At 31.3% G+C, this 27755-nt stretch overlaps 1 protein-coding gene across 2 annotated transcripts; it reads right to left on the bottom strand.

Annotated features, from left to right (window-relative positions):
• Positions 1–7496: 7496 nt before the first annotated feature.
• On the bottom strand, positions 7497–23696 carry LOC134687312 (uncharacterized). 2 transcript variants are annotated; one of them, XM_063547495.1, is made up of 8 exons: positions 23644–23696; positions 19494–19643; positions 17391–17556; positions 16312–16532; positions 14166–14276; positions 12783–12909; positions 11852–11951; positions 7497–11436 (listed from the first exon to the last, which is right to left on the bottom strand). In XM_063547495.1, exons 2-8 carry the CDS (start codon positions 19610–19612, stop codon positions 11297–11299), a joined length of 984 nt encoding a protein of 327 aa, XP_063403565.1. In that variant the 5' UTR covers positions 19613–19643; positions 23644–23696; the 3' UTR covers positions 7497–11296. The 2 variants fall into 2 exon arrangements, with proteins under 2 accessions (XP_063403565.1, XP_063403566.1); XM_063547496.1 differs by having other exon boundaries at positions 23616–23680.
• Positions 23697–27755: the final 4059 nt, after the last annotated feature.

Below are 27755 nucleotides of genomic sequence, written 5' to 3'. Positions count from 1 at the left end.
ACAGTTTATCTCTATCTATAATAATATTCTAGATAATAACCAAAAAAAGCAAAATTTCCGTAAAATAACCAATTCGGGGACAGCAACCTAACAACGGGTTGTCCGATTTATCTGAAAATTTTAGAGCAGATAGATCTTGACCTGATAAATAATTTTACTCCATGTCAGATTTTCTCTTAATGCTTTGGTTTTTGAGTTATAAGCCAAAAACTGCATTTCACCCCTATGTTCCATCTTTAGTCATGGCGGCCATCTTGGTTGGTTGGCAGGGTCACCGGACACATTTTTTTAAACTAGATATTCCAAAGATGATTGTGGCCAAGTTTGGATTGATTTGGCCCAGTAGTTTCAGAGGAGAAGATTTTTGTAAAAGATAAATAAGATTTACGAAAAAATGGTTAAAAATTGACTATAAAGGGCAATAACTCCTAACTTATTTGTAAATCTGACTTTGCTGAACATTATTGCTGTTTACAGTTTATCTCTATCTATAATAATATTCTAGATAATAACAAAAAACAGTAAAATTTCCTTAAAATTACCAATTCAGAGGTAGCAACCCAAGAATAGATTGTCAGATTCATCTAAGAATTTCAGGGCAGATTGATCTTGACCTGACTAACAAGTTTATCCCATGTCAGTTTTGCTCTAAATGCTTTTGTTTTTGAGTTGTAAGCCAAAAACTGTATTTTACCCCTATGTTCTACTTTTAGCCATGGCGGCCATCTTGGTTGGTTGGCAGGGTCACAAGACACATTTTTTAAACTAAATACCCCAATAATGATTGTGGCCAAGTTTGGTTTAATTTAGCCCAGTAGTTTCAGAGGAGAAGATTTGTGTAAAAGTTAACGACGACGACGAACGCCGGAGCCAAGTGATGAGAAAAGCTCACTTGGCCTTTTAGGTCAGGTGAGCTAACAAGAGGCTCTCAAGAGCCTGAATCGCTCACCTGAATTCTTTTGGTTAAATCTCTCATCAATGATTATTTTGGCTTTTCAAATTATTTAAATGTTTTTTGGATCGTCCTATTTTCTTCAAAAGCCAAAAAAAAAAACATTTTCTCCTATGTTCTATTTTAGCCATAGTAGCTATGTTTCTTGACATACAAGGAAATAAAATATAAAATTTATACTAAATACTCTGAAACTCATTTAGCCTAAGTTTGGCTGAAATTGATATAGCAGTTTCAAAGGAGAAGATTTTTTAAAGTAAGTCAACATGATGAACAAATTGCGAAAAAAGTCCTTAAAGGGCAATAACTCCTTAAGGGGTCAATTGACAATTTTGGTCAAATTGACTTAAGGTGGTACCTAACACTACAGGGAGATAACTCTGTAATGTCAGCTAAACCTTTTAATTACGTTGTGTTGTACAAGGAATATTCAGCTTCTCAATGATCAAAGTTGGTGTTTGTCAAACTGCTATATAACCAGTGTATTTTTTCTGACAAAACGGTTGGTTCAAAATTTTTGATATTTTTATATTTTTGTTAAAGGGTCAAAGTAAATACTTTGACAAAATTTTATGAAAATTAAACGAGCCAAATTAATTTCAGTGAAACTGTTGGGTACCACCTTAATTGAAGATCTTACTTTGCTGAACATCATTGCTGTTTACAGTTTATTTCTATCTATAATTATATTCAAGATAATAAACAAAAACAGCAAAATTTCCTTAAAATTATCAATTCAGGGGCAGCAACCCAACAACAGGTTGTCTGATTCATCTGAAAATTTCAGGGCAGATACATTGTAGATCTTGACCTGTTAAACAATATTACCCCATGTCAGATTTGCTCTAAATGCTTTGGTTTTTGAGTTATAAGCCAAAAACTGCATTCGACCCCTATGTTCTATTTTTAGCAATGGCGACCATGTTTGTTGATAGATCATAACTTCGGATACAATTTACAAACTATATACCCTAAGGAACATTCAGTGAAAGTTTGGAAGTATTTGGCCCAGTAGTTTCAGAGGAGAAGAATTTTGTAAAAGATTTTTAAGATTTACGAAAAATGGTTAAAAATTGACTATAAAGGGCAATAACTCCTTAAGGGGTCAACTGACCATTTCCGTCATTTGACTTATTTGTAAATCTTACTTTGCTGAACATTATTGCTGTTTACATTTTACCTCTATCTATAATAATATTCAAGATAATAACCAACCAGATGCTCCGCAGGGCGTAGCTTTATACGACCGCAGAGGTTGAACCCTGAAAGGTTGGGGCAAGTATGGACACAACATTCAAGCTGGATTCAGCTCTAAATTTGGATTGTGATTAAATAGTTGACACAGCATAGGTTTCTGACACAGAATGAATGTGTTCTAATGAAATTAAAAATTTTGTTTTCTCTTAGAGCAATTCACTATGCTGTTGAATATTATTCCTCTCAAAAAAATGTTTGAAGAAATTTTCTTTTTATTTATGAAATTTCAAATGAGAAAATTGAACCCAATTTTTTTAATCACATCCCCCTTTCCCTTATTCCAAAACTAATCTCAATTAAAATTTCTAATGGAGTTTGCAACAATTACTACTCATTTAAATACATCATAAAATATTAAGATGTAAAAAAACTGCTTGTTATCACTGAATGGTAAAGATTATTTTAATTTATCAGTTGGTAGTAAAAAGTGAATATACATTGTATTGCATATTGTATATATAACAAAGATTTAAGTTGATTCTGGACAAAGAAAGATAACTCCAAATAAAATAAATAGTTGACACAGCATAGGTTTCTGACACAGAATGAATGTTTTCAAATGAACTTAAAATTTTTGTTTTCTCTTAGAGCAATTCACTATGCTGTTGAATATTAATCCTCTCAAAAAAAAGTTTGAAGAAATTTTCTTTTTATTTATGAAATTTCAAATGAGAAAAAATGAACCCAATTTTTTAATCACATCCCCCTTTCCCTTATTCCAAAACTAATTTCAATTAAAATATTCTAATGGAGTTTGCAACAATTACTACTCATTTAAAAACATCATAAAATATTAAGATGTAAAAAAACTGCTTGTTATCAATGAATGGTAAAGATTATTTAAATTTATCAGTTGGTAGTAAAAAGTGAATTAACATTGTATATTGTATATAACAAAGATTTAAGTTGATTCTGGACAAAGAAAGATAACTCCAATTAAAAAAAATTGGGTTCAGTTGAAAACTGGGCCAATAATCAAAAATCTAAGTACATTTTTAGATTCAGCATATCAAAGAACCCCAAGGTTTCAATTTTTGATAAAATCAAACTAAGTTTAATTTTGGACCCTTTGGACCTTAATGTAGACCAATTTGAAAACGGGACCAAAAATTAAGAATCTACATACACAGTTAGATTCGGCATATTAAAGAACCCCAATTATTCAATTTTGATGAAATCAAACAAAGTTTAATTTTGGACCCTTTGGGCCCCTTTTTCCTTAACTGTTGGGACCAAAACTCCCAAAATCAATACCAACCTTCCTTTTATAGTCATAAACCTTGTGTTTAAATTTCATAGATTTCTATTTACTTATACTAACGCTATGGTGCGAAAACCAAGAAAAATGCTTATTTGGGTTCCTTTTTGGCCCCTAATTCCTAAACTGTTGGGACCGAAACTCCCAAAATCAATACCAACCTTCCTTTTGTGGTCATAAACATTGTGTTTAAATTTCATTGATTTCTATTTACTTTAACTAAAGTTATTGTGCGAAAACCAAGAATAATGCTTATTTGGGCCCTTTTGTGGCCCCTAATTCCTAAACTGTTGAAACCAAAACTCCCAAAATCAATCCCAACCTTTCTTTTGTGGTCATAAACCTTGTGTCAAAATTTCATAGATTTCTATTAACTTAAACTAAAGTTATAGTGCGAAAACCAAGAAAATGCTTATTTGGGCCCTTTTTGCCCCTAATTCCTAAAATGTTGGGACCAAAACTCCCAAAATCAATACCAGCCTTCCTTTTATAGTCATAAACCTTGTGTTAAAATTTCATAGATTTCTATTTACTTTTACTAAAGTTAGAGTGCGAAAACTAAAAGTATTCGGACGACGACGACGACAACGACGACGACAACGACGACGACGCCAACGTGATAGCAATATACGACGAAAATTTTTTCAAAATTTGCGGTCGTATAAAAAATCAATACCAACCTTCCATTTATAGTCATAAACCTTGTGTTTAAATTTCATAGATTTCTATTTACTTATACTAACGCTATGGTGCGAAAACCAAGAAAAATGCTTATTTGGGTCCCTTTTTGGCCCCTAATTCCTAAACTGTTGGGACCGAAACTCCCAAAATCAATACCAACCTTCCTTTTGTGGTCATAAACATTATGTTTAAATTTCATTGATTTCTATTTACTTTAACTAAAGTTATTGTGCGAAAACCAAGAATAATGCTTATTTGGGCCCTTTTGTGGCCCCTAATTCCTAAACTGTTGAAACCAAAACTCCCAAAATCAATCCCAACCTTTCTTTTGTGGTCATAAACCTTGTGTCAAAATTTCATAGATTTCTATTAACTTAAACTAAAGTTATAGTGCGAAAACCAAGAAAATGCTTATTTGGGCCCTTTTTGGCCCCTAATTCCTAAAATGTTGGGACCAAAACTCCCAAAATCAATACCAGCCTTCCTATTATAGTCATAAACCTTGTGTTAAAATTTCATAGATTTCTATTTACTTTTACTAGAGTGCGAAAACTAAAAGTATTCGGAAGACGACGACGACAACGACGACGACGACGACGACGCCAACGTGATAGCAATATACGACGAAATTTTTTTCAAAATTTGCGGTCGTATAAAAAATCAATACCAACCTTCCATTTATAGTCATAAACCTTGTGTTTAAATTTCATAGATTTCTATTTACTTATACTAACGCTATGGTGCGAAAACCAAGAAAAATGCTTATTTGGGTCCCTTTTTGGCCCCTAATTCCTAAACTGTTGGGACCGAAACTCCCAAAATCAATACCAACCTTCCTTTTGTGGTCATAAACATTATGTTTAAATTTCATTGATTTCTATTTACTTTAACTAAAGTTATTGTGCGAAAACCAAGAATAATGCTTATTTGGGCCCTTTTGTGGCCCCTAATTCCTAAACTGTTGAAACCAAAACTCCCAAAATCAATCCCAACCTTTCTTTTGTGGTCATAAACCTTGTGTCAAAATTTCATAGATTTCTATTAACTTAAACTAAAGTTATAGTGCGAAAACCAAGAAAATGCTTATTTGGGCCCTTTTTGGCCCCTAATTCCTAAAATGTTGGGACCAAAACTCCCAAAATCAATACCAGCCTTCCTATTATAGTCATAAACCTTGTGTTAAAATTTCATAGATTTCTATTTACTTTTACTAGAGTGCGAAAACTAAAAGTATTCGGAAGACGACGACGACAACGACGACGACGACGACGACGCCAACGTGATAGCAATATACGACGAAAATTTTTTCAAAATTTGCGGTCGTATAAAAACAGCAAAATTTCCTTAAAATTATCAATTCAGGGGCAGCAACCCAACAACAGGTTGTCTGATTCATCTGAATATTTCAGGGCAGATAGATCTTGACCTGATAAACAATATAGCCCCAGGTCAGATTTGCTCTAAATGCTTTGGTTTTTGAGTTATAAGCCAAAAACTGCATTTGACCCCTATGTTCTATTTTTAGCAATGACGACCATGTCTGTTGATAGATCATAACTTTGGATACAATTTACAAACAAGATACCCTAAGGAACATTCATTTAAAGTTTGAAAGTATTTTGCCCAGTAGTTTCAGAGGAGAAGATTTTTGTAAAAGATTACTAAGATTTACGAAAAATGGTTAAAAATTGACTATAAAGGGCAATAACTCCTAAAGGGGTCAACTGACCATTTCCGTCATGCTGACTTATTTGTAAATCTTACTTTGCTGAACATTATTCCTGTTTACAGTTTATCTCTATCTATAATAATATTCAAGATAATAACCAAAAACAGCAAAATTTCCTTAAAATTACCAATTCAGGGGCAGCAACCCAAGAATAGATTGTCAGATTCATCTGAAAATTTCAGGGCAGATAGATCTTGACCTGATAAACAATATTACCCCATGTCAGATTTGCTCTAAATGCTTTGGTTTTTGAGTTATAAGCCAAAAACTGCATTTGACCCCTATGTTCTATTTTTAGCAATGGCGACCATGTTTGTTGATAGATCAAAACTTCGGATAAAATTTATAAATTAGATACCCTAAGGAACATTCAGTTAAAGTTTGAAAGTATTTGGCCCAGTAGTTTCAGAGGAGAAGATTCTTGAAATAGTTTACGACGACAGACGACGGACGACGACGGACGCCAAGTGATGGCATAAGCTCACTTGTCCCTTCGGGACAGGTGAGCTAAAAAGGAAAGTCCCTAATCAAATGACAAAACCAAAAGCTCAAACACATCAAACGAATGAACAATACAACTGCCATAATCCTGACTTGGTACATGCATTTTATCAAGTACAAAATGGGGGAATAAACCTGGTTTAATAGCTCAACCTCTCACTCGTATGAAAGACAAAAATTTCATTATATTGACAATGGTGTGTGAACAAAACAAAGACATTATAGGTAAAAGGAGGTACTAGTATGTTATATTTCCTATTCTGAAAAGAGATCTTGAGAGTGATTTTAAAAAATTGACTTAAATGTGAGGATTTAATATTTGGTAATGGTAAAGTTAAACCATCTTCATTCCTAACAAAAAACAACAAAAAAAAACCAACCAGGTATTCTATTGATTTAATAATCTCACATCTTCCAAGAGTAAGTATGGTTATCAAATCATGTATAAGTACTGAAACATGCAATGAAATACGTTAACTGGGAAATCATTCTTATATTCATCTGTAACCAAATGTTACAACTCAATAAAAAAAAAAATCATTTTCACAGACATTTTCATACATATAATTTAAAATTTGGCAATATCCAAAGTATCCATAAATTTGAACATTAAAGGAAAATCATTTTTTAACTTTTATTATGAACAATCATGGACCATTGAAACAAATAATGACTGTAAAAATACAGTATAGGTTGTCAAACAGAACTGGGCATAAACTGTAAACCTATTCAAACAAAATATTGTATCAGTACAATCAATAAATACTCTTCAGTAATTTTAAATACCAAATATCATTCAAACTATTCATTATTCAATAATGATTTTAAGGTCACTTATGAGTCATTCTTAGACGAAATGCTGGTCTGGCTTTCCCCTCTTTTATCCTGGTATCTAAGAAACCAGTTCATTGGCAAGAGCTGCTCACCCTTCCAGAATACCTTAAATTCTTTGAGAGATTCATGTTAATCAATGTTAAGATATACAATAAAATCTCTTGTGTGAAGACTTGTCTCATTGGTAATCATTATATATTTTTTAGTGGATGGTTTTTTTCATGACATTTGTTGTTGTCTTCTTTCTTTTCAAATGGAGTTTGATTGACTCTTTAAGACCCTCCCTAGATACAATATAACAGTTTTATTATTGTCACTTCTTGCAGTTTTACAATATATATGATATTGGCTTTAATAATACAATGTATTGTGATTTTTACAAATAAAATAATGATTATTACATCTTATTTTCACCTAATTGGACATGGCTAAAAATAGCTTCATGTACAGTTCTATCTTTGTAATGGGTTACCTAGAAATTTGCATGCATTTTTGATTTCACATATTGTACAGCAAACAAAAACATGAATTCTAATTATGAATAATGCAATCACAGAATTTCAAATGCCAATTCTTATTTAGCTGAACCAGGTGTATTACAATTATCTTTGGTCATACAAGTGGGAAGTATGGCTAGCTATAAAACCAGATTTTTCCCACTATTTTCTTTAAAAATTCTTGTACAAAGTCAGGAAAAATACAGTCCATTTCCATCCCTTCAGTTGGTTACTATATATAGATAAAGGTTTAATTTTATCATTATGTTTTTTTAGATTTTCACCTTTTTTAATTTACCTTATAGTTTGATAGTTTTGTTAGTTCTTTATTTCAGCCATGTTTAATCGGGTAAAGTTGATGATGTAATTAAAAATAATGAGTGATGATAACCTTAAAAACATACTGTAAATTCAGAAATTATTGCAATGTTTTTATTATTGTGGAAAATGCAACAGCATTTTAATCACAATAATATGAACTCGCAATTCAAAATTTTTAGTTTATGAATTAAACAGGATTTTTCTCAATATCACAAAAAATATAATCGCAATTTAATTTAAAATAACAAAATCGCAATAATAAATGCATGCAATTATTTCTGAACTTACAGTATACAAGCAGCAAATCAATAACATTCAACCATTATAACAAATTCATTCCTTTTGCAAACATTCACATTCATATATTAAGCTTACAATATTAATCATATAAACAAATAAAAATTTAACATATATATGTAATATATAGAGATTCTACGTGTACTACATTTAACACATAAATGTTGACAAATACTGTGGATTCACTTATTTTATGGGGGATGTAATTTTTCATGCATTTGGTGGTATAAGAGACAATAAAATCAATTGTTCCACATGGTATAAATTTTCTGCATACTATGTTTCTGTATCTAGTTAAATTGATATCCTTGTAAATAAATGAATCAACAGTACTACAATTTCTGATATTTTACAATCATTTAGATGACATCTCATTTACACTGTGGTCTGACATATATAAATACAATATTCAGATATAATTCACATTTAACATTTAACTTCTTAACAAATATTAGCTTTTTCAAAAAGCTTCAAATTTATGAACATATTTGTAGCTCAGCGACCGTGACAAAAAGAACATTTTGATTAAAATTGATCCTTGAGGCCTCATTTACAATCCATTGCACAAAATGATCTTAAATAAGTTGAGCTCAATATGTTTATTTTACTTCATTGCTTTGATGGATACTGTAAACAAATGACATATATACTAATCATTTCTTTTATTAATATATCAAAACCTTTTATTTTATTAAATCTAGTTATCTGCCACGCAGAAAAATAATTCACTTTCTTAATTGAAATCTTTTATCTTTTATAATTTCAATTTGGAAGCTTTTGCAGTTTAGCATTAAATAGAAGAAGTTTGGAGGTCTAAAGCTAATATGTTTTTAAAATACACAATTCAAACAAAGTGCTTATAAGCACTGAATGGTAAACATTGCTTCAATTTTTCAGAGGGAAGTAAAATTAAATATTGCATTGGTTGTAGTTGTTTTAAGAGCAATTCTAAACAAAGGAAGATAACTCCAATTCTTTTAAAGATGACTTTAAAAATGCTTTAGAACAGATATTAGATTCCTGTAACTTGCAAAATGTAATTTTTTTGACAAGTGTAACATCATTTTGTGTCTTGAATGTCTGAGCGTATATTATATCGTTAAATTTCTGGAAATATTCATGGATAGGATGTATAGAAGTTAGAATGTGATGATCAATACTCTATGTTTTGTGTATCAAAAAGGTAGTGATGAGCCTTGGAAGATTTGGCTATCAAGTCAGTCCTATAAGGTTTTGAATGCATTTCGTGCAATCTTTAACTCAAAATAAAAAAGACTAATATCTGTTAGACAACTGTTAAGTGATTTTTTAAAGGATGTTACTTAAAAGGTTTTTGTATAAATTTTTTATTGTCATATTCAAAATGCACAAAATATGGTGCTCATTATTTCTGCATACTTATTTCTTTAAAGTCATTGCTGTGCAAAGCAGAAAACTAGTTATCCTCTATGTATGAAAAATTCATACAAAAATTTCCATACATAAATAACAAACAATTCTAGATTAACATTTTGCATGAATATACATGACCATGAGATTCGTAAATGTAAACAAATCATTAGCTAAAGAGTTCTGAATTTGTTGCATATTGGCATATTCAATACACTTAAAATTGAGAATAAACAATTGAGGTATTAAACTTTTTACAAACAAATATGGTAAAATACTTAACATTAAATGATGGTCTCAAGCAATCCGATAAGTACAGTTCCTTTCTTTATCTCATAAAATACATGGTACATTTATTTTACCAAATGCTTTCATTCAGGAAATCCTTTAATGATGTCCTGACTGCTAAGGGCCGACATCAAAAGTTCAATGTAGGATAAAAAAAATTAATCCATATAGTTTTTTCATTGACCCTGTACCCCCCTCTTAACTTAATTTGGGAAAAATTGGTTGACCAATTAAAGGATATATATAAAATCTATGTCAATTAAAAACAAAACTTGCAGCAATTTTAACCCCCAACCCCCAAACCATTTTTTATCTTTCATTGATTTTTTTATGTCTCCCTAAGGTTCCCATATTGAAAGTAAAAATGATAAAAGATACATGATTTGTTTTTTTTCCCTGATCACAGAAATGTTCTTAAGAGTTTGTTCTTATGTTGTGCTTTTCCACCACTGTCACAGGTTAGCACTCACAAAAATGTTTCAAGTTGGGAGCCTACATTACAGTGATTGCCATTTGTTCATGTTTGTGATATTTGTGAAATAATTTGGCTGTTGATGTTCTTGTTCAGTTTCACAAGTTGTGCCCTTTTTATTGTGGATTCATTATTATTCGTTGGATACCAATTTTAGTGGATGAAGTGGGTACAAGGAAACTACGAATTTAAATGTCCAACAGATCATAATTTTGCTGTATGATTATATGTAGACTTTTGGGAAACCACCAAATCAAATATCCACAAAAATGTAAGTTTTCCTCAACACATGAAAATTGGTACCCAAGAAAATAAGCGAATCCACAGTATACAGTATTGTTTTTTCTCATGGTTGAAGGCAATGCAGTCACTTCCTTTAGTTTCTGGTAGAGAGTTGTCTGATTTGCAATCATATCATATCTCCTTAATTTTATAACGATAGACCATTTGTATTTTTTTCTTTGGCATTTTTTCTAATGATCACAGAAATCCATATTGACAAATATAATATTTTAAGAGTAAAAAAAATGGTCATAATTTCATTTCATAAACACCTTATAAATAGAAGTATATGAAACGGATTTCATCATATCATAGCATACTGTAAATTCAGAAATTATTATGAGTTTTTTTATTTTAAAAATGCGACAGAGTTGAAAACGAAATAACTTCAACTCGCATTTCAAACTTTTTAAAATGAACAGGATTTTTCTCAAAATCATATGTCTTATCAGCAAAATTGTAATAATAAATGCACGCAAAAGTTTCTGAATTTACATTATCCAATAAAAGTAATTTTAAAATTAAAACCTAATGTTTATCATTCTAAAAAGTCTACAACTTCATCCAATTCTCTCTGTCTAGCCTGTTTATGGGCCCATCTAGCTTCCATCAGTTGAGGTGAGAGTTTAAACTTATCATGATATATAGCATTGCCACAATCTGGACATATCTTACCAGCTGTAAAATAAAATTGATTGAATTTAAAATTTATACATGAACTAACAGAGCACAAACCATCATATCTTTTATTTTGTTAGTTTTTATATTGTACTGTCAAAATAAATTACTAAATGACCTTTATTCCCATAATAACTTGTGATTTTAATTGTATTTTTCACACTGTCAATACAAGATGCAAAATTAACATTATTGCCAAAGGACAAGTTACGATAAGGCCTGTTTTTGGCCCCCCTATTTCCTCCTCATTTTTCAAATTCTGTTTTGGAAAGCTACTTATTATGTTAAAATATTAAAAAAGACACAACAGAAAAACAACATGAAAATGTAACACACACAGAAACAAACTATAATATAACAATGGCCATGTTCATTGTATGGCAATATTATTAACAGAGTTATCTTCCCTACTTACTGAAAGGTGGCGTTTTAACATATTTGTACAAGCAAATAAAGTGGAATAAATGACCACAATACAACTTCTCCATTCTTCTTCTTTTATCTGTCACCGGTTGCTAAAAAACAAAGGAGCTCTTTATCTTCAATATCACATGATATAGATGATGCCCGAGCATGGGGTTTGAAATTCTGATAAATTTTAGATTCAGTCTGATGTTTAAAACACATTTAGAATTGTGTCAGAAAGACATAAATATATGATAGTATATGAACAAACAATCTATAAAATATAAAGTTTTAGCTGGAAGGCTGTAACAGTCAGCTGGACAAAATATGTGACCCACACACAGCTTATCATCTTAATTAGATATAGGAAGATGTGGTGTGAGTGCCAATGAGACAACTCTCCATAAGACTTACAGAAAATTGTTGAGAATCCTAATCCTTATATCATGTTCTGCCTTAGTATATACCAACACCTTGAATAATGTTTAATTTCTAGCTCAAAAATTGTAGGTAGCTGGTGAACATAATACATGTAATATCAAGTGTATGTTCTGTCTTTTGTAGACTTCACTCAATTTTCAGAGAGTTTAAATGAAACGTGAGAGTGGTGTATCAAATTATAAATCTGGTGTTTTTGATGAGTTTTGACAGACAGGGGTAAAGTTAAATTGCAGACTCCCATCTACCCCCTTGGATAGATAATTAATTGCGCCATTTTCAGTAGGCAATGTCACAATTTGAGAAATTGAATCAAACTTCATATTTATTACTCAAGACTTCTATTCATTTATACCCTCCTCCCATGATACTATGGTATTAAATTTTCCCCCATGGTGATATTTGAATTGAGTTTGAGGTTTCTATGGAAAAAAGTGCTTTTTCAAAATTCCATGGTGCAATTAATAAATTATTAGGAGTATATTGCATTACTGAAAACTTACCAATGGATTTGGTGGAAAAACTCTTTCTTTACATAGAGGGCAGCACATCACAGGAAATTTCTTTATTGATTCTACTAAGAATTTAACAACTGGTAAAACTGATGGCTGAGGTTCAAATGGCGGATCCCTGAGAAAACAATTATTTTGTGTATGAATTTGTATTACCTTTGTTATATTCCATCTAAATTCTGACTGGATATTTGCACAAATGGACGAGAGTTTCTTTTCATGATGCGTGCATATTCATTAGCAGTTGACATTGAGATAAATTTCTGTACAAAATTCAAGAAAATACCCAAATTACAGAATATTTCTCCTGCAATTGCTTTAGATTGGTTTATATTTTGTCTTTCTTTTTTTTTTTTAATTGTTTTACATTTTGCCATTTCTCCATTGAATTGTTTCACACTTTTTCAAGGTATTTTGCCTTTTATTGTTTAAATTACTGTATGGGATTTGCTCATCATTTAAGGCTGTAAAGAGGTCTATAGTTCCATACATCTACATCATTTCAACTACAATGGATGTCTCATTGGGGATCATACTACCACCTCCATACTTTTATGTATAACAGACCAATAGACCACTTTCGAGTTCATCAGTCACCAGAAAATACTCGTCAATTATGAGCGCCTTTATAACGTCATTTACCAGATAGAGTTGATCGCCTGTATCCCTGCATTATTAACGTTCATCAAGCGTCTTAGTGATCATCATTTTGCAGGATAAACTAGAAACACTGTTTGTTTTGTAAGTACTTAAGCACAATTCCCTAATGACAGCAGTGCTGCTTGTCATTTTGAGAATTTAATTTGCTGAATAATTTGTGCAATATAGTATTATAGTTTTCCAACCACTAGCTCAACATTAGAACGGAAGTGACGATGCCCCTAAACGCAGGAATGATGTTCACTAAAACCAGAGTTTTTGACAGAAATGTATCTAACTCAAAAGTTGTCTATTTTAAGTGATTTCCTTCACCAGAAAAGTTTGTCAATTAAGCATGTCTTGTTTTTGACAGAAATGCAACAATCTTGATATAAATAAATATGCAAATCTTCTTGGATTATATGAAGGTTTAACTAAAATTCTCTCTAAACAAAAATTTTAAATCTTTGGTTAGAAGTGCAATAGATTAATTTCAGACAGCCAAGATGAATCAAAGAAATATATAATGGCATACAATCTTCTTAATTAAAACATTGTGAATCAACAGTTTTACAAAAACATATTAAGATGAAATCTTTTTTGGTGTCAACACAAGTAATTTAAGAATGAAAAAATGCCAAACTTCATCAGAAATACAAAAAAAAATCATAGGCTTATATTTTCAGTGACAATACATGTACATTCAGAAATTAATTCTAATTGACTTATACTTACTTTGGTTTTTTCTTTATAGGAGGTTGCACACATTTTCTGGCTATTTCTGTTGCTTGTGATATAAAATTTACTTTTAATATTTCTGGAAAATTATGATCTTCTAATTCAATTCTAAAATATAAATAGTTTTTTTTATTAAAGTAACTAAAAATAAAGAAAAAATAAAATTATAAACAACTTATTTAAGGTATAGGGGGGGGGTTGAGATCTCACAAACATGTTTAACCCCGCTGCATTTTTGCGCCTGTCCCAAGTCAGGAGCCTCTGGCCTTTGTTAGTCTTGTATTATTTTAATTTTAGTTTCTTGTGTACAATTTGGAAATTAGTATGGCGTTCATTATCACTGAACTAGTATATATTTGTTTAGGGGCCAGCTGAAGGACGCCTCCGGGTGCAGGAATTTCTCGCTACATTGAAGACCTGTTGGTGACCTTCTGCTGTTGTTATTTTATTTGGTTGGGTTGTTGTCTCTTTGACACATTCCCCATTTCCATTCTCAATTTTATTTTCACATTTAACCATAGCCTACATTTGTTTCTGATATTGCTACCATTTTTCTCTAGATAATAAACTTTGTAGCTGATTTTTTTTAAAGAGAACTAAAAGAAGATCCAAATTCAATAGACTTATTTCATATTACCAACTTTTGACTCCAGATTTTATAATTTTTCAACAGGTTACCTTTCCGGTGGTAAGACATCCAGGTACTCAGTCAAGTAAGAGCAACCAAAATCAGTAAAATCAAACATATAATTGGTGTAATTTGATGGTCAAGTCTACTGTTTTACGATATATATTTTGTTGTTTAAAGAAAATATTAAGCAGTTAATTTTCACCCCAAAAAATTGTACCATTTGAAAGCTTGATTTAACTCTTTTACATTGCTCTTACTTGACTTGGTACCAGGATGTCCACAGTGTAGGTAACCAGTCGAAAAAAATATAAACTTTGGAGCCAAAAGTCGGTAACATGAAAATAGTCTATTGATTCATAATGTTTTATATTCAAGTTTTTTATTCTCACAAACATCACATATAAATGCTCACAAAAATCAGTTTACAACTTTCATTTGTAGACAAAGATATATTCTTATACAGTTTGAAAACAATCTAGGATGTTAGTTAGGCTGCCAGTTTTATATTAAGCCTTTAACTATCTCGCTGTTTAAACTTGACATTAAGGGCCCTTTAAAGCTGAGTATGCAGTATGTGCTTTCCTGATGGTTTAAGGCCATACAGTGACCAATAGATATTAATTTCTGTATCATTTGGTTTCTTGTGGAGAGTTGTATCGTTGGCAACCATACCATATTATCTATTTTAATAGTACTAGAACACACCCATGATATCGCAGGTCTGTGACTGAATTAAAGTATATAACTATGCAGTAAGCCTTATTTTGGTATTGGTGTTGGCATCTGATAAAGTCATGCCCATTATTAGATACACAGTTTTCTCTGCTTTCAAATCTTACTGTTTGAACCCGTCGACCTGAAACTTATCAATTATTGGTAATATTCAGTTCCTGGAATTGAGTATTTTTTTTAAATCAACAGTATCGTCCAATAAAGTTGAATTCCTTGATTCGCTGTTTTACGTCATGCCCGCTAACAAATTGAAACTGTACCTATACACCTTTTTTTAAGTTTAGATTTTTAGTATTCATATTTTTATCTTAGAAAGTCTTACTGATTAAAATACTACAATCATACAATAGGGAACAATTTGACAATTATTCAATTTAGTAGTGTCAACCCTGTGATTATGACTCGTATATATAGCAAAATCAAATACACTGTTTGGTGGTGCGCCTGTCAGATGCAGAACGTACAGATAAGGTAATAGGAAACAGGTGATCATACTATTGGTATCGGTATTGGATTCGACTCGGAACTTGTTAATTTTTGGCAATATTACTTATGTGGAAAACAAAAGGGTCTGGAGTGGTGTAATTTTTAATCTACACCATTGTCCTATATTAGCTATATATAAAGTTGAATTCTAAGTTTGATGCATAAAGAACATGACAAAATGATTCTGCAGACAAACTATAAAGGGTAAGTATGTTTGTAGTACAATGTTCAAAATTTGATAAAAACTCACATACTTTAATTTCCGAGTGTTGAAACAACTTATATAAAACTTACTTGACTTGTTTTATAGGATATTCTTCAGGCACTACTAAGACAAATTGCATGAAATATTGTTCTTGAGATATCCTATAGACAACTTTTGATGTTGCTTGTTTTAATACGACAGTGTCATCTGATGTTAGTAATTTCTTTTTCACAGATAATATTTCTTCACTACAAACACATAATGGGTTTTCTATTAAAAATTCCTTCACAAAGTTGATCATTAACATCACCTAAAAATATAAAACAACATAAAAACTCTATTCCATCAAAACAGCCTCAAATCTAATTTGGCTATTCTGAAAATTATTAAATAAACTTTTTTACCCTCCGATAAACATACATGACACTGCCCCATTGGGAACTCTCTGATGTCTTCATAGTTACTATTACCTGATGAAATGAATAAGACTTATTACTGAGTTTATACCAACATTAGCAACATGGCTGGTGCAACATGTAGAGCTGGATCAAGGAGATACCGATTCATCCCCTGTTTTTCACATGCTTCGTGTTGCTCAATTTTTAGTTTTCTATGTTGTGATTTGAGTACTATTGTTTGTCTTTTGTTGTTTTTCTTTTTTCTCCATGACATTGTCAGTTTATTTATTACTTATGAGTTTGAATGACCCTTTGGAATCTTTTAACATTTTCCTTCAGGTCAGGCTATTAACAGTTTCGTGTTCAACCATGTTCAACCATGTACAGCCTTTAACTTCGTATTTTAATGTTTAAAAATAAATTAAAGTCTTATACATGTGCATGCATGTGTGCAATTGCAGAACATTGATTTCTATCAAATGCAGCTAAAATATTGAATAATGCATTAGATAAAGCTAAAACTGCTATTGTCATATTACAAGCTTTCTTTCAGAATTCAATATAACAGTGGATTCATTGTAATTCCTGGGATACTTTTTTTTCATGGAATTCAACAAAGTGCACATTTTCTATAGTCTTGTATTCAGTCTTTGGCAAAACCATGGACTCAAATATCCACTGAAATGTAAGGTTTCCTCTATCCACAAAAAATTAGTAACATTGAAAAACAAATGTCTGATTCCACAGTATCATGTTCTAATTTGATATACCTGTTTTTGACCGAGCCATTTTTTTGATTCCTCTTCACAAATTTTTGTTATTTTATCACAGACTTTTTCAGGCAATGTTTTACTCTTTAATTCTATTACTATAGGTTCTTGTGGGTATTCTGCTGGGAACTGCATACATGTTGTTATTGTTCTAAGACCTTGTAATCTGAAACATGTAATTTCTATGAGTACAAGGAACGATAACTGTAAATTAGTAATGATTGCGATGTTTTTATAAATGCAAATAATATGATTTATCGTCCTTCCCTATGTCTATATCAACCTGCTCTGTTGCTCAGTAATTCTTGTATCAAGACTTCAAAACAAGACCAGGCATTATCAGTGACGTCACATTGACAATGTCAGAGTTTAAGTCATCAGCAACGTCACAATGCGAGAGGAGACTTTATCAAGCTTGCTTTCGTCAAGTGTACAACTAACTGTCTTATGGAGAGGATACAAGACCAGTAGTGGGACGATAAAGAGATAATCAGGTTTTCTTTGTATAGATATCGGAAAATATCAGCCGCTTGACACAATGTGCAACTTTGTAGCTCTTTCGCTACGCTCGCTCGCCAAAAAAGGTTCACATTGTGGCTTGCGGCTGATATTTTACGATATCAATGTGTAGAAAACCCGATAATTTATACACATTGTACATTTGTTGTAGTATCAATTTGGACCATACGCGTATGGTCATGACTATATGGGTATATACTCATATGGTCCGACCATACGCGTATGGTCGGGGGTAATTAACACTCTGTAACAGTTTACTTTTTACTACTTCTAAATTCTTCATACATACTGTATGAAGAATTTAATAAAAAGATCACATCACATAGTTAATTTTATTATTATATTATATTAAAAAGATAAACTAAATAAAAATAAGTAGATTCACATAGTTAATTTTACTTAATTGTCAAATTTAGAGTAAACTCATTTTATACTGATGGTCATTACCGATTTGTTATAACAAGTGAATGGCAATATATCGACTAAAAAAATAAATACCGACAATTTATTAATGAACTGTTACATTAGAAGTCACTGGAAAATAACATAGTTTTTTTAAGTTGTCTTGTGAATATTGTGTATTGCAGTCATTTTACGATATTTGAGATCTAGAGCTAGCTTCCAAAAAAAACCCGTAGATATCAGAATGGCAAAAGACCTCGGTATCACTGTATGCAGCTGTAAAAAGGCTAGCTTTTCACTCGCAAACAAAAGGTGTTAATAAAATGTATCGTGCACAAATCTCTTGTAAATGCAAAAAAGCTATGATACCATTTGAAAGTGAATGTCACACAAAACCTTCATGCAAGAATGTAACAAGCGATGAAAACTAACTATCTATGACATCAATACTTAATTTTTACGTAGCTTTTGGATTATAAGATTAATAAATTGTCATGTAACCATCCCGGTTTTTTTTTTTGTATTATTGAAACGTTTATAATGTAATGTAAAAAAAAAACTATATGGTCCAAATACTCATATGGTCAGGCCCGTTAATAACCAAACGAGTATTATACTCATATGGTCCGACCATACGCGTACGGTCCGACCATACGCGTATGGTTGGACCATAAGAGTATACGCATATGGTCATGACCATACGCGTATGCTCCAAATACTCATATGGTCCGGAACATAAACAAATGATTGTAACTCAGGTTTTTTGTTAGAATTTGGAGTACTAAGTAATAAAAAAACTCTTATAATTTTCAAATCAATTAGGAGAGCTACAAATCATTGCCATTTCCTATGTCAAAACTTCTGCCAAAAATGATTCATTTTGTATGAACTTCTTTTCTTCTGACAGTCTCCTTGTGCTTATGCACATAAAATTTGGTATTTGTCAGTCCTGTATTAATCTTTGCAAAATATCATAAGTCTATAGGTGATTTAAATCTTGTCAAAGAGTATGCCTACTTGTCTGACTGAGAGAACCATGAGGTCACCAAAATAGGTCAATTTCTTGTGAACTTGTGTATAGATATGGCTTCAATTGGCATTCATGGATGTTTACTGATATTCTCTTTATCTATAATTTACTTTTATCAACTACTGTAACTAATGAACTAAAAAGATATCTACCTGATAGTTGCTCTAACAATATTGCGTACAGCAGCTTCTAAAGTTACTCCTTCAATATTTGGTGCCTTCTGTTGAACTTGTGCTAGTTCTGACGAAATTATTTCTTCAACATCAGCCATTTTAACTGTTTTGATATTCAGACCATGAAATCTGGAAAAGATGTAAATATCATAACAGGTTTAACCCTGTTACATTCTGTATGTGCCTGTCCCAAGCCAGGAGACTGTAATTCAGTGGTTGTTGTTTGTTGCAACTTGCAGTATGTTACATGTAAATTTGTATTTCAACATACTTTGTTTTTTTTAAAATCAGGCAAATTAGTTTTCTCGCTTCAAATGTGTTTATATTTGTTATGTTGGGGTCTTTTATAACTGACTATGCAGTGTGGTTTTTACTCATTGTTAAAGAACATACAGTGACCTATAGTTATTAACTTCTATGTAATTTGGTGTCTTGGGGAGAGTTGTCTCAATCTCAATTATCCAATATCTTTTTATTTTCATATATAGTATAATAGAAACATATATATATCACAAAGTTTCTACAAATATTATAAACAGGTGCCATTTTGTACTAAGAAATGTTTATTAAAAAAATATATTTTTTACCACTAGAATTCAATTAGTTATCCCTAATACATTTATATGAGAGGTTATTCCCAACCTATTACATGTATAGTAATTGTTGACTTTAATTTGGCCTTTTCATAATCTACATTGTAAAAGACTATGGGTAATCTCATTGTTCATACATCAAAATGAAAATAACATTACATCATTGGTTGAATTTCTATTGTTTATCGTGTTTTAAACCTTTCACAACGTTTTGGTGTACGCTTTTGGAAACATTTCCCAGAATGCATTAGATTCTGAAACAGCAAATTGAATTGACTTTAGATACAGAATACAGATAAATCAACATGCCGCTTGATTGCTTTTCATGTAGAAACTACAAGATACCTGTATGATGGTTGTAATGGGGTTACATTCAAGTAAAATATTAAACGATAAAATATCTTGCCAAATGACGTTAATAGTAATGTACACTTTCTATAAGACGATGAAAAAATCAACTAATTTAACAAACCACCTTAAATAATCTCCAGTTTTAGACCTCTGACTAATCACAATGAGGATATTTTTATCTGTGTAAAATTTTAACCAATATGACGACTGAGGATAACAGGCATTACCACCCTCTTGTACTATACTTCAGGGACTTTCCATACTAATGGGACTCGTCTCTATTGATTTTAACTGATTACTAAGCCACCTGTTTAAAGCTTCCACCCAACATAACCTTAGTTTTGTATCTCTGATATACGATGCTAGTAGTCATTTGCGTATTTCACAGTTCATTGTAATTATATAATTGTTATTAGTTGTTAATATAAAATCTGATTAATAGCCATTTACGATGAAAGAATAATGAATTGTTAAACTTAGACGTATCGTTTTAAAGATCATCTCAGTTGTGTGAATTGGTTTCCATATCAAACAAGACGCGGGTACTGAAAATTCAACGAACAAATACCTCAAAGTTCAAAGATCAATATTTAAAAAACGATGCTGGAAATCTTTTAAAAACAACATTTTGCAATGACAAAATGAATAAAATTTCATAAAAACTATTTTTTGTTAAAACCTGAATAAATAGTTATAAAGAACACATCGTAAATGTGAAATGATTTTCTACAAAGTCATGTGACATCAGCTACGGCCCAGATCATTTTGATAATTTGTATAGACATTGTAATAACCTCTTTTTGTATTGTTATGAGTTACAATTTATGACAAAAATAAGCAAAGACCCATCAAAACAACATCTGATAAACAAATTTAATAATACTTTTAGATATTTGGATGATATTTTGGCTCTCAATAATGACGACTTCAGTATGTATATTAATGAAATTTATCCTGCTGAACTTACTTTAAATAAAGCTAATACTAACAATGACCACTGCCCTTTCCTCGATCTTGAAATCTATATCACTAACGGAAAGCTGAATACTAAAATTTATGATAAAAGGGATGATTTTTCATTTCCTATCATTAATTATCTGTTTTTAGATGGTGACGTTCCCTTGTCACCATCTTACTGTGTTTATATATCTCAACTTGTACGATTCGCTCATGTATGTAACAATGTTTTAGATTTTAAGAGAGAAATTTATGTATTACTGAAAAATCATTACACCAGGGTTTTCGATATCACAAACTAGTCAAAACATTTACTAAATTTTATCATCGGTATAAAGACATCATTCGTAAATATAGCTCAACATGCAGACTTCTTATACGTTCAGGTATTTCACATCCAATTTTTTATGGAAATATTCTTTATAAAGCACAAAGGTGTCAGTATTCACCTCAGAAACTTACAAAACCTTTGAATAGACTTATTAAGAAGGGATATAATTACGATACTGTTGTCAAGTCATCAAAGATTGCATATTTTGGTGTTAATATTGAGTCACTGATAAGGTCTTTGCGTCGGAACTAAACACATTTATTCTAAAAACAGTTGTTGGCATGACACGGGTTATGTTCTTCTCATATATATTATGATGGTATGATACTAAACCCCTAACGGGAAGGATTGTACCTAATGTTCATATGATGAAATCATAATCTTTCAGTCAGTTTAATTGAAGTCTGGAGCTGGCATGTCAGTTAACTGCTAGTAGTCTGTTGTTAATATTTATGTATTATTGCCATTTTGTTTATTTTCTTTGGTTACATCTTCTGACATCAGACTCGGACTTCTCTTGAACTGAATTTAAATGTGTGTATTGTTATGCGTTTACTTTTCTACATTGGTTAGAGGTAAAGGGGGAGGGTTGAGATCTCACAAACATGTTTAACCCCACCGCATTCTTGCGCCTGTCCCAAGTCAGGAGCCTCTGGCCTTTGTTAGTCTTGTATTATTTTAATTTTAGTTTCTTGTGTACAATTTGGAAATTAGTATGGCATTCATTATCATTGAACTAGTATATATTTGTTTAGGGGCCAGCTGAAGGACACCTCCGGGTGCGGGAATTTCTCGCTACATTGAAGACCTGTTGGTGACCTTCTGCTGTTGTTTTTTTATTTGGTCGGGTTGTTGTCTCTTTGACACATTCCCCATTTCCATTCTCAATTTTATATTGTAATAACTTATGAGTGACCAGTCCAGTTAGTATAGAAAGTCCCTGTATAGGCTAAAGCTCACACTGTAACATACATGTACAAACATTAATCAAAACAGTACTAAACATACTCTCTAGAGTCATGATAGTGTCATGTCTCCTAAAGAAAATGAAGTTTTCGATTTTGTATCTCCATTACAGAATATGATACAAGAAAAGTTGTATGTGTGTATGCATGTGAATAGATCCCTTCATTTATGTAGCACCTGAGTGGTATCGGGACCGTTCGCCCTGATTACATGTTCGCCCTAGGTTCGTTCGAACTGAGTTTGTTCGCCCTTGTCTTTGATGGATTAATAATAAAAATAACTAGACATTAGTGATCAATGTACAGCAGTGTGACTGTGTTTTTGGTATTTGTTTTACTAATAGTAATTCAATTTAATAGTGAATGTACAGGAACTTATAACCTAGTCCTAGTATCAGCTAGCTATAAACAACATGATACATCGTAAATATTTAGCCAAATTGTAGACTGACTTCAACACATTCAGTTATATACACACAACGCAACACTATATACTAAAAAATAAAATCAGGGCGAACGGACTTGGGGCGAACAGGTTTTAAGGCGAACCAGAATCAGGGCGGACGGACCCGGAATCCACCTGAGTGACCCCTTGAGAAGTGTGAGGGTATAGTTGAATCTGTGTACACTCCCTTTTGGGAGTATTGGAGATGTGTCATTATCTTATTTACAACAATCTTCACCCAAACCAAAGGAGTGTTAAGAAACCGGTCAGGATCTGTAATTATGGTTTATATTCGAACCCAACGTGAGCCTTCTCCCAGTTCTTCCCCCTTTTTCATTTCATGCTGGTACAACTGTTCTGTTTATTTCTCATATTTGTCGTGAATGATAAAAAGTGGAATGATATTTACACTATACTGGTATGGAAAACATATATCTTTAAATAGTTAATTGAGTATACTTATGTGAAATATGTTCCTTTTTTGTACCTTCACACTGATATTTCTCAACACAAACCTCGTAATGTCAAGGTCAGAAATTGATATACAGCTTTGTTTATTATCGTTATGTTATTATTGCTTGAAGAAAATTTAATTCTTATTACAAATTATTTTGATATTGCTTGTTAATCATAATATGCTAATAAAATATTTTATTTTGTACACCAACATATTTTTTGTTAGTGTATATCATTTCATTTCCTATAGTCTGTTTCTTTTTTTATCGCGACGTTTCGCAGAATACCAGTTGCGGTTGAAAGCGAAAAAAAATAATAAAACAACAAGGATTAGCTTGGGTCTCGATTGTTTTACATTATTATTAACCGGATTTAATATTTATTAAGTCAATTGCTAAGTGTCATTCAGTGACTTGTTTGTTTTAAAAATAGATAGATACTTTAGCTACATCAAAGAAATAACTGGAAATAATGATTAAACAATTAAAAAACATGAAAAAACACGAGTAGGTCTACTTTGAAAAACATCATCTTTCCTTTTTGAAGAGTTAGCTTATCTTGTTTTATACCTGAATTAAAACAATCCTCCTTTGATAAATGTTCTCAAGTATCCAAAATCTAAACAATGAAACAGAGACATATAAAACAATATATGTCTCTGAATGAACATACTTATTTTATATGTTATAATGTTTTCAACGTGTGTGCATGTTGTGAACCATCATGTTTTATATTTCCAATTATCACAAATTTCTTTGTACCAATAAAAATATTTGCATAATATTAAAAAGTATTTTCCATTTGTTTCAAGGGCCTTAAATTACGTTTGTTTGAAGGGACAATATTATTTTTTTCTCTTTATTACAAAAAACACAAAACATGGCCAAAACGACTACACAAAGTATGGCATTATCAGAGACATATCTGACCAAGGATTTGTATAGTCTAACTATACAAATCCTTGATCTGACCTTATTCAACTTTGAACGAAAAAAGTATATTAACAAAAATACCGAACTCAGAGGAAAATTCAAAATGGAAAGTCACTAATCCAATAGCAAATAGAAAGCTCAAACACAACAAACGAATGGACAATTTCTAAAATTTATCATATTACTTCAAATAAATTTGTATAGACATGTTCTTTTTTAGAAAGTGATGGATTAAAAATGGAAACGAATATATATATTGCTGAACACAGTGTATTCGAAACGTCTTGCATCACTTATTTCTGAATAAAAAATTACCTGTATTTATGGGATAATTTGAGATTCAGATTCAGATTCAATATTTTATTAAAGTCTCACTACTTGCAATACATAAATATACAGTACATACAGAGTATATACACAATATAAAACAGACAATACACAAATATAAATTACAAGTACCATTCTATTAAGAATTATGAGAGACTATAAAACCATTTCTATATAAAACTAGTTAAAATACATACGATTATTAAAATCATTTCATTTTAAGAATATAAAAAGGTATTTCTTCTACTTAAAATATCAAAGCAGGTTTTGGCAACCATATCATAACAATTAATGTTTTTAAATAAATAAACAAATTTATCATCATCAGACAAATCATTAAAATCTACATTATATTTCATAGCTTCGCTATATAAACAAAAGCGCAAATCTGCATATAAAGGACATGATAGTATTACATGTTTTTCGTCTTCTATGTTATCATTACACATAAAACACACTCTTTCGTCTACATTTTTATTTTCATACCGCCCTGTTTCAATTCTCAACGGAGCTACTCCGCATCTAAATTTAGCAAAAGCACTTCTATATCTATAAGATAATGTTTTAGATAAATATAATTCACTACCATAACTGTCTTTAAACAATTTATAAGTCCGCAATTTTTTACCAACATCTTGTGTTAATATTCTATTTTGCCAATTTTCTATATACTTATCAAGTAAAAATTCTTCTATCTGCATAATATTTTGTTTACACAGTACATTATTTAAATCAGTATACAAATCTAAATTACATTCTTTAAACTTAGACATAATCCTAAAACACCAATTTCTTCTCTTATTAAGAGCATTTCTATAACACCATTTAAAAATTCTATAATTTAATCTATCTGTGCACATTATGTTACATCTAGCCCAGTGTCGAAAAACACAAGTCCACTGCTTAACACTTGGAGGTCTCCAGCCCATATCCCCTTGAATTGCATCGTTTGGGGTATATTTACCCACACCCATAAAAGACCTGATAGCTCTGTTCTGGACAGCATTTATACATGAAAGATCTCTGGTGCCCCAAATGGCTGCACCATAACTTATTACTGGCCAGACCAGGCTATCAAATAATTTAGTAAATGTACTGTACTGGAAACCTCCATGGGCCTTACTCTTTACAATAATCAAACTTAATGCCCTGTTCGCTGATTTGGCTACAGCTTTTTGAGTTTGAAAGGTGAAATACGTTCGTGTTGAGCCTCTCGTGTTTGATTTTAAGATAGATTTATGGTATACCGCCATCCTGGATTGTACAATCACAGTACAAAATCGGTCTAGTTATTTGACTAAATCTGCAAATTTGGAGACAGATTTGCAATTAAATGGTTAGACTGTTTATTTATATAAAGTAAACTTGTTAATTTATTGTGTTATTTAAAACATTTTAACAAATATCAAATATTTTGGTTTTTAAAATCATTGTTTTCAAATGAGCCATTTAAGGGAAGATAACTCTTTTAGTTCAAATTTATACTGGGCTAATAGTTTTTTTTATATTTTTACTTGTAGCAAGAAAACAAGTTTGGTGACACTATGTTTTCTATTTTTTTTCTTAAAACATAATATGAAACCTTTCTTCTCACAATTAATTTCAAAATTCTATCTTATAGAATTTTTTTATGCACACTGATGTGTTTTTTCATAAACAAACAAACCAAATTTAGTCAATTTTCAACGACTCATAGCTTGAAAAATAGCACGGTGACCTATACGTTTTATTACATTTTTGAAAAAAAGCATAGAACAATCTTCATTTTGGCAAAGTATAAGAAAACGTTCGATTTCATTTTTAATTAACTCACGTAGTTTTAAACAATTCACGTATATCGATAAATTCATGATGTTTTTATGAAGGACGGTGCAAAATTGCATGTATATAATTGCAGTTCTAGCCATTTCTTTCAAGTGCTGTCAGTGAAAATTCTTGCTTTTCTGTACTTTCGCTGTGCTACTTGCATAAGGGTTTGAATAGCGATAGCTGAATAGAGAGTAACGCACAACAACAAAATGCATAATCACATAATTTGTAAAGGTTTCACAGAACCCAGTGTCTCGCCTACTTTGTTCTGTTAATCATATCAAAGGCTAAAAAAACGAGGGAGGCGTTTATCCGGCTTTCAAGTAACGTATGTCTAGCGTTTGCCTAAAACGTTGATAGAATGTACGCTACGAAGGAAACAAAAGTTTATTGAACGTATTTGAAACGGGTCCCGGTCGTATCTGGGACGATAATCCGTGCTTTCGGTGTGTCTGGGACGTTTAATTATGGGTGTTTGTTACAAACACACCCGCATACGTTTTACTTTAAGTCGAACGATCTTGAAACGTATATAACGTGCTCTTAAAGTGTCTAAAACTTATCTGTAGCGTGTTCAAGGTGTTTGTAGCGTATGTATTAAGTGCGTGTATACGCTTGACGAACGCTTGAGTTGGATGAATTTTTTATGCTGCATAATTAACGATTGCTTAGCTTCCCTCTTGCGTGAAACTAACGTATACGGACTTTGTCAATTTTCTCTGTACATCTGGTGCACGCCGGTCCATTTATAAGTAAAATACGAAAAAAACTAGTACAAAGTTTTAACAAAATTTCCTTCTAGATACTCACTAGCTTTTGATCATAAACAAGCAAGTTCATTTATAAGTAAATTATGGAAAAAAATATTAATCTTTTTTACAAAATTTACATCTGGATTTTTTTTTTTTTTATCATGAACAAGCTTTTGTTCAAGTTTGGTACAAATCCAGGATAGTTTAAGAAAGTTATTAAAATTTCAAAATTTTAAAACTTTTACCACAGAGTGAATGTAATTTTTCTGTGCAGAAAAATTAATAGGTCTTTTTTCCAGTAAAAATATGGAAAAACCAGAATT

This window comes from Mytilus trossulus, chromosome 10, assembly GCF_036588685.1.
Source record: "Mytilus trossulus isolate FHL-02 chromosome 10, PNRI_Mtr1.1.1.hap1, whole genome shotgun sequence".
In the NCBI taxonomy this organism is placed as follows: domain Eukaryota; kingdom Metazoa; phylum Mollusca; class Bivalvia; order Mytilida; family Mytilidae; genus Mytilus; species Mytilus trossulus.
Note: the sequence above shows the minus strand (reverse complement) of the source record. Positions and strands in the feature narration are given on the sequence as shown.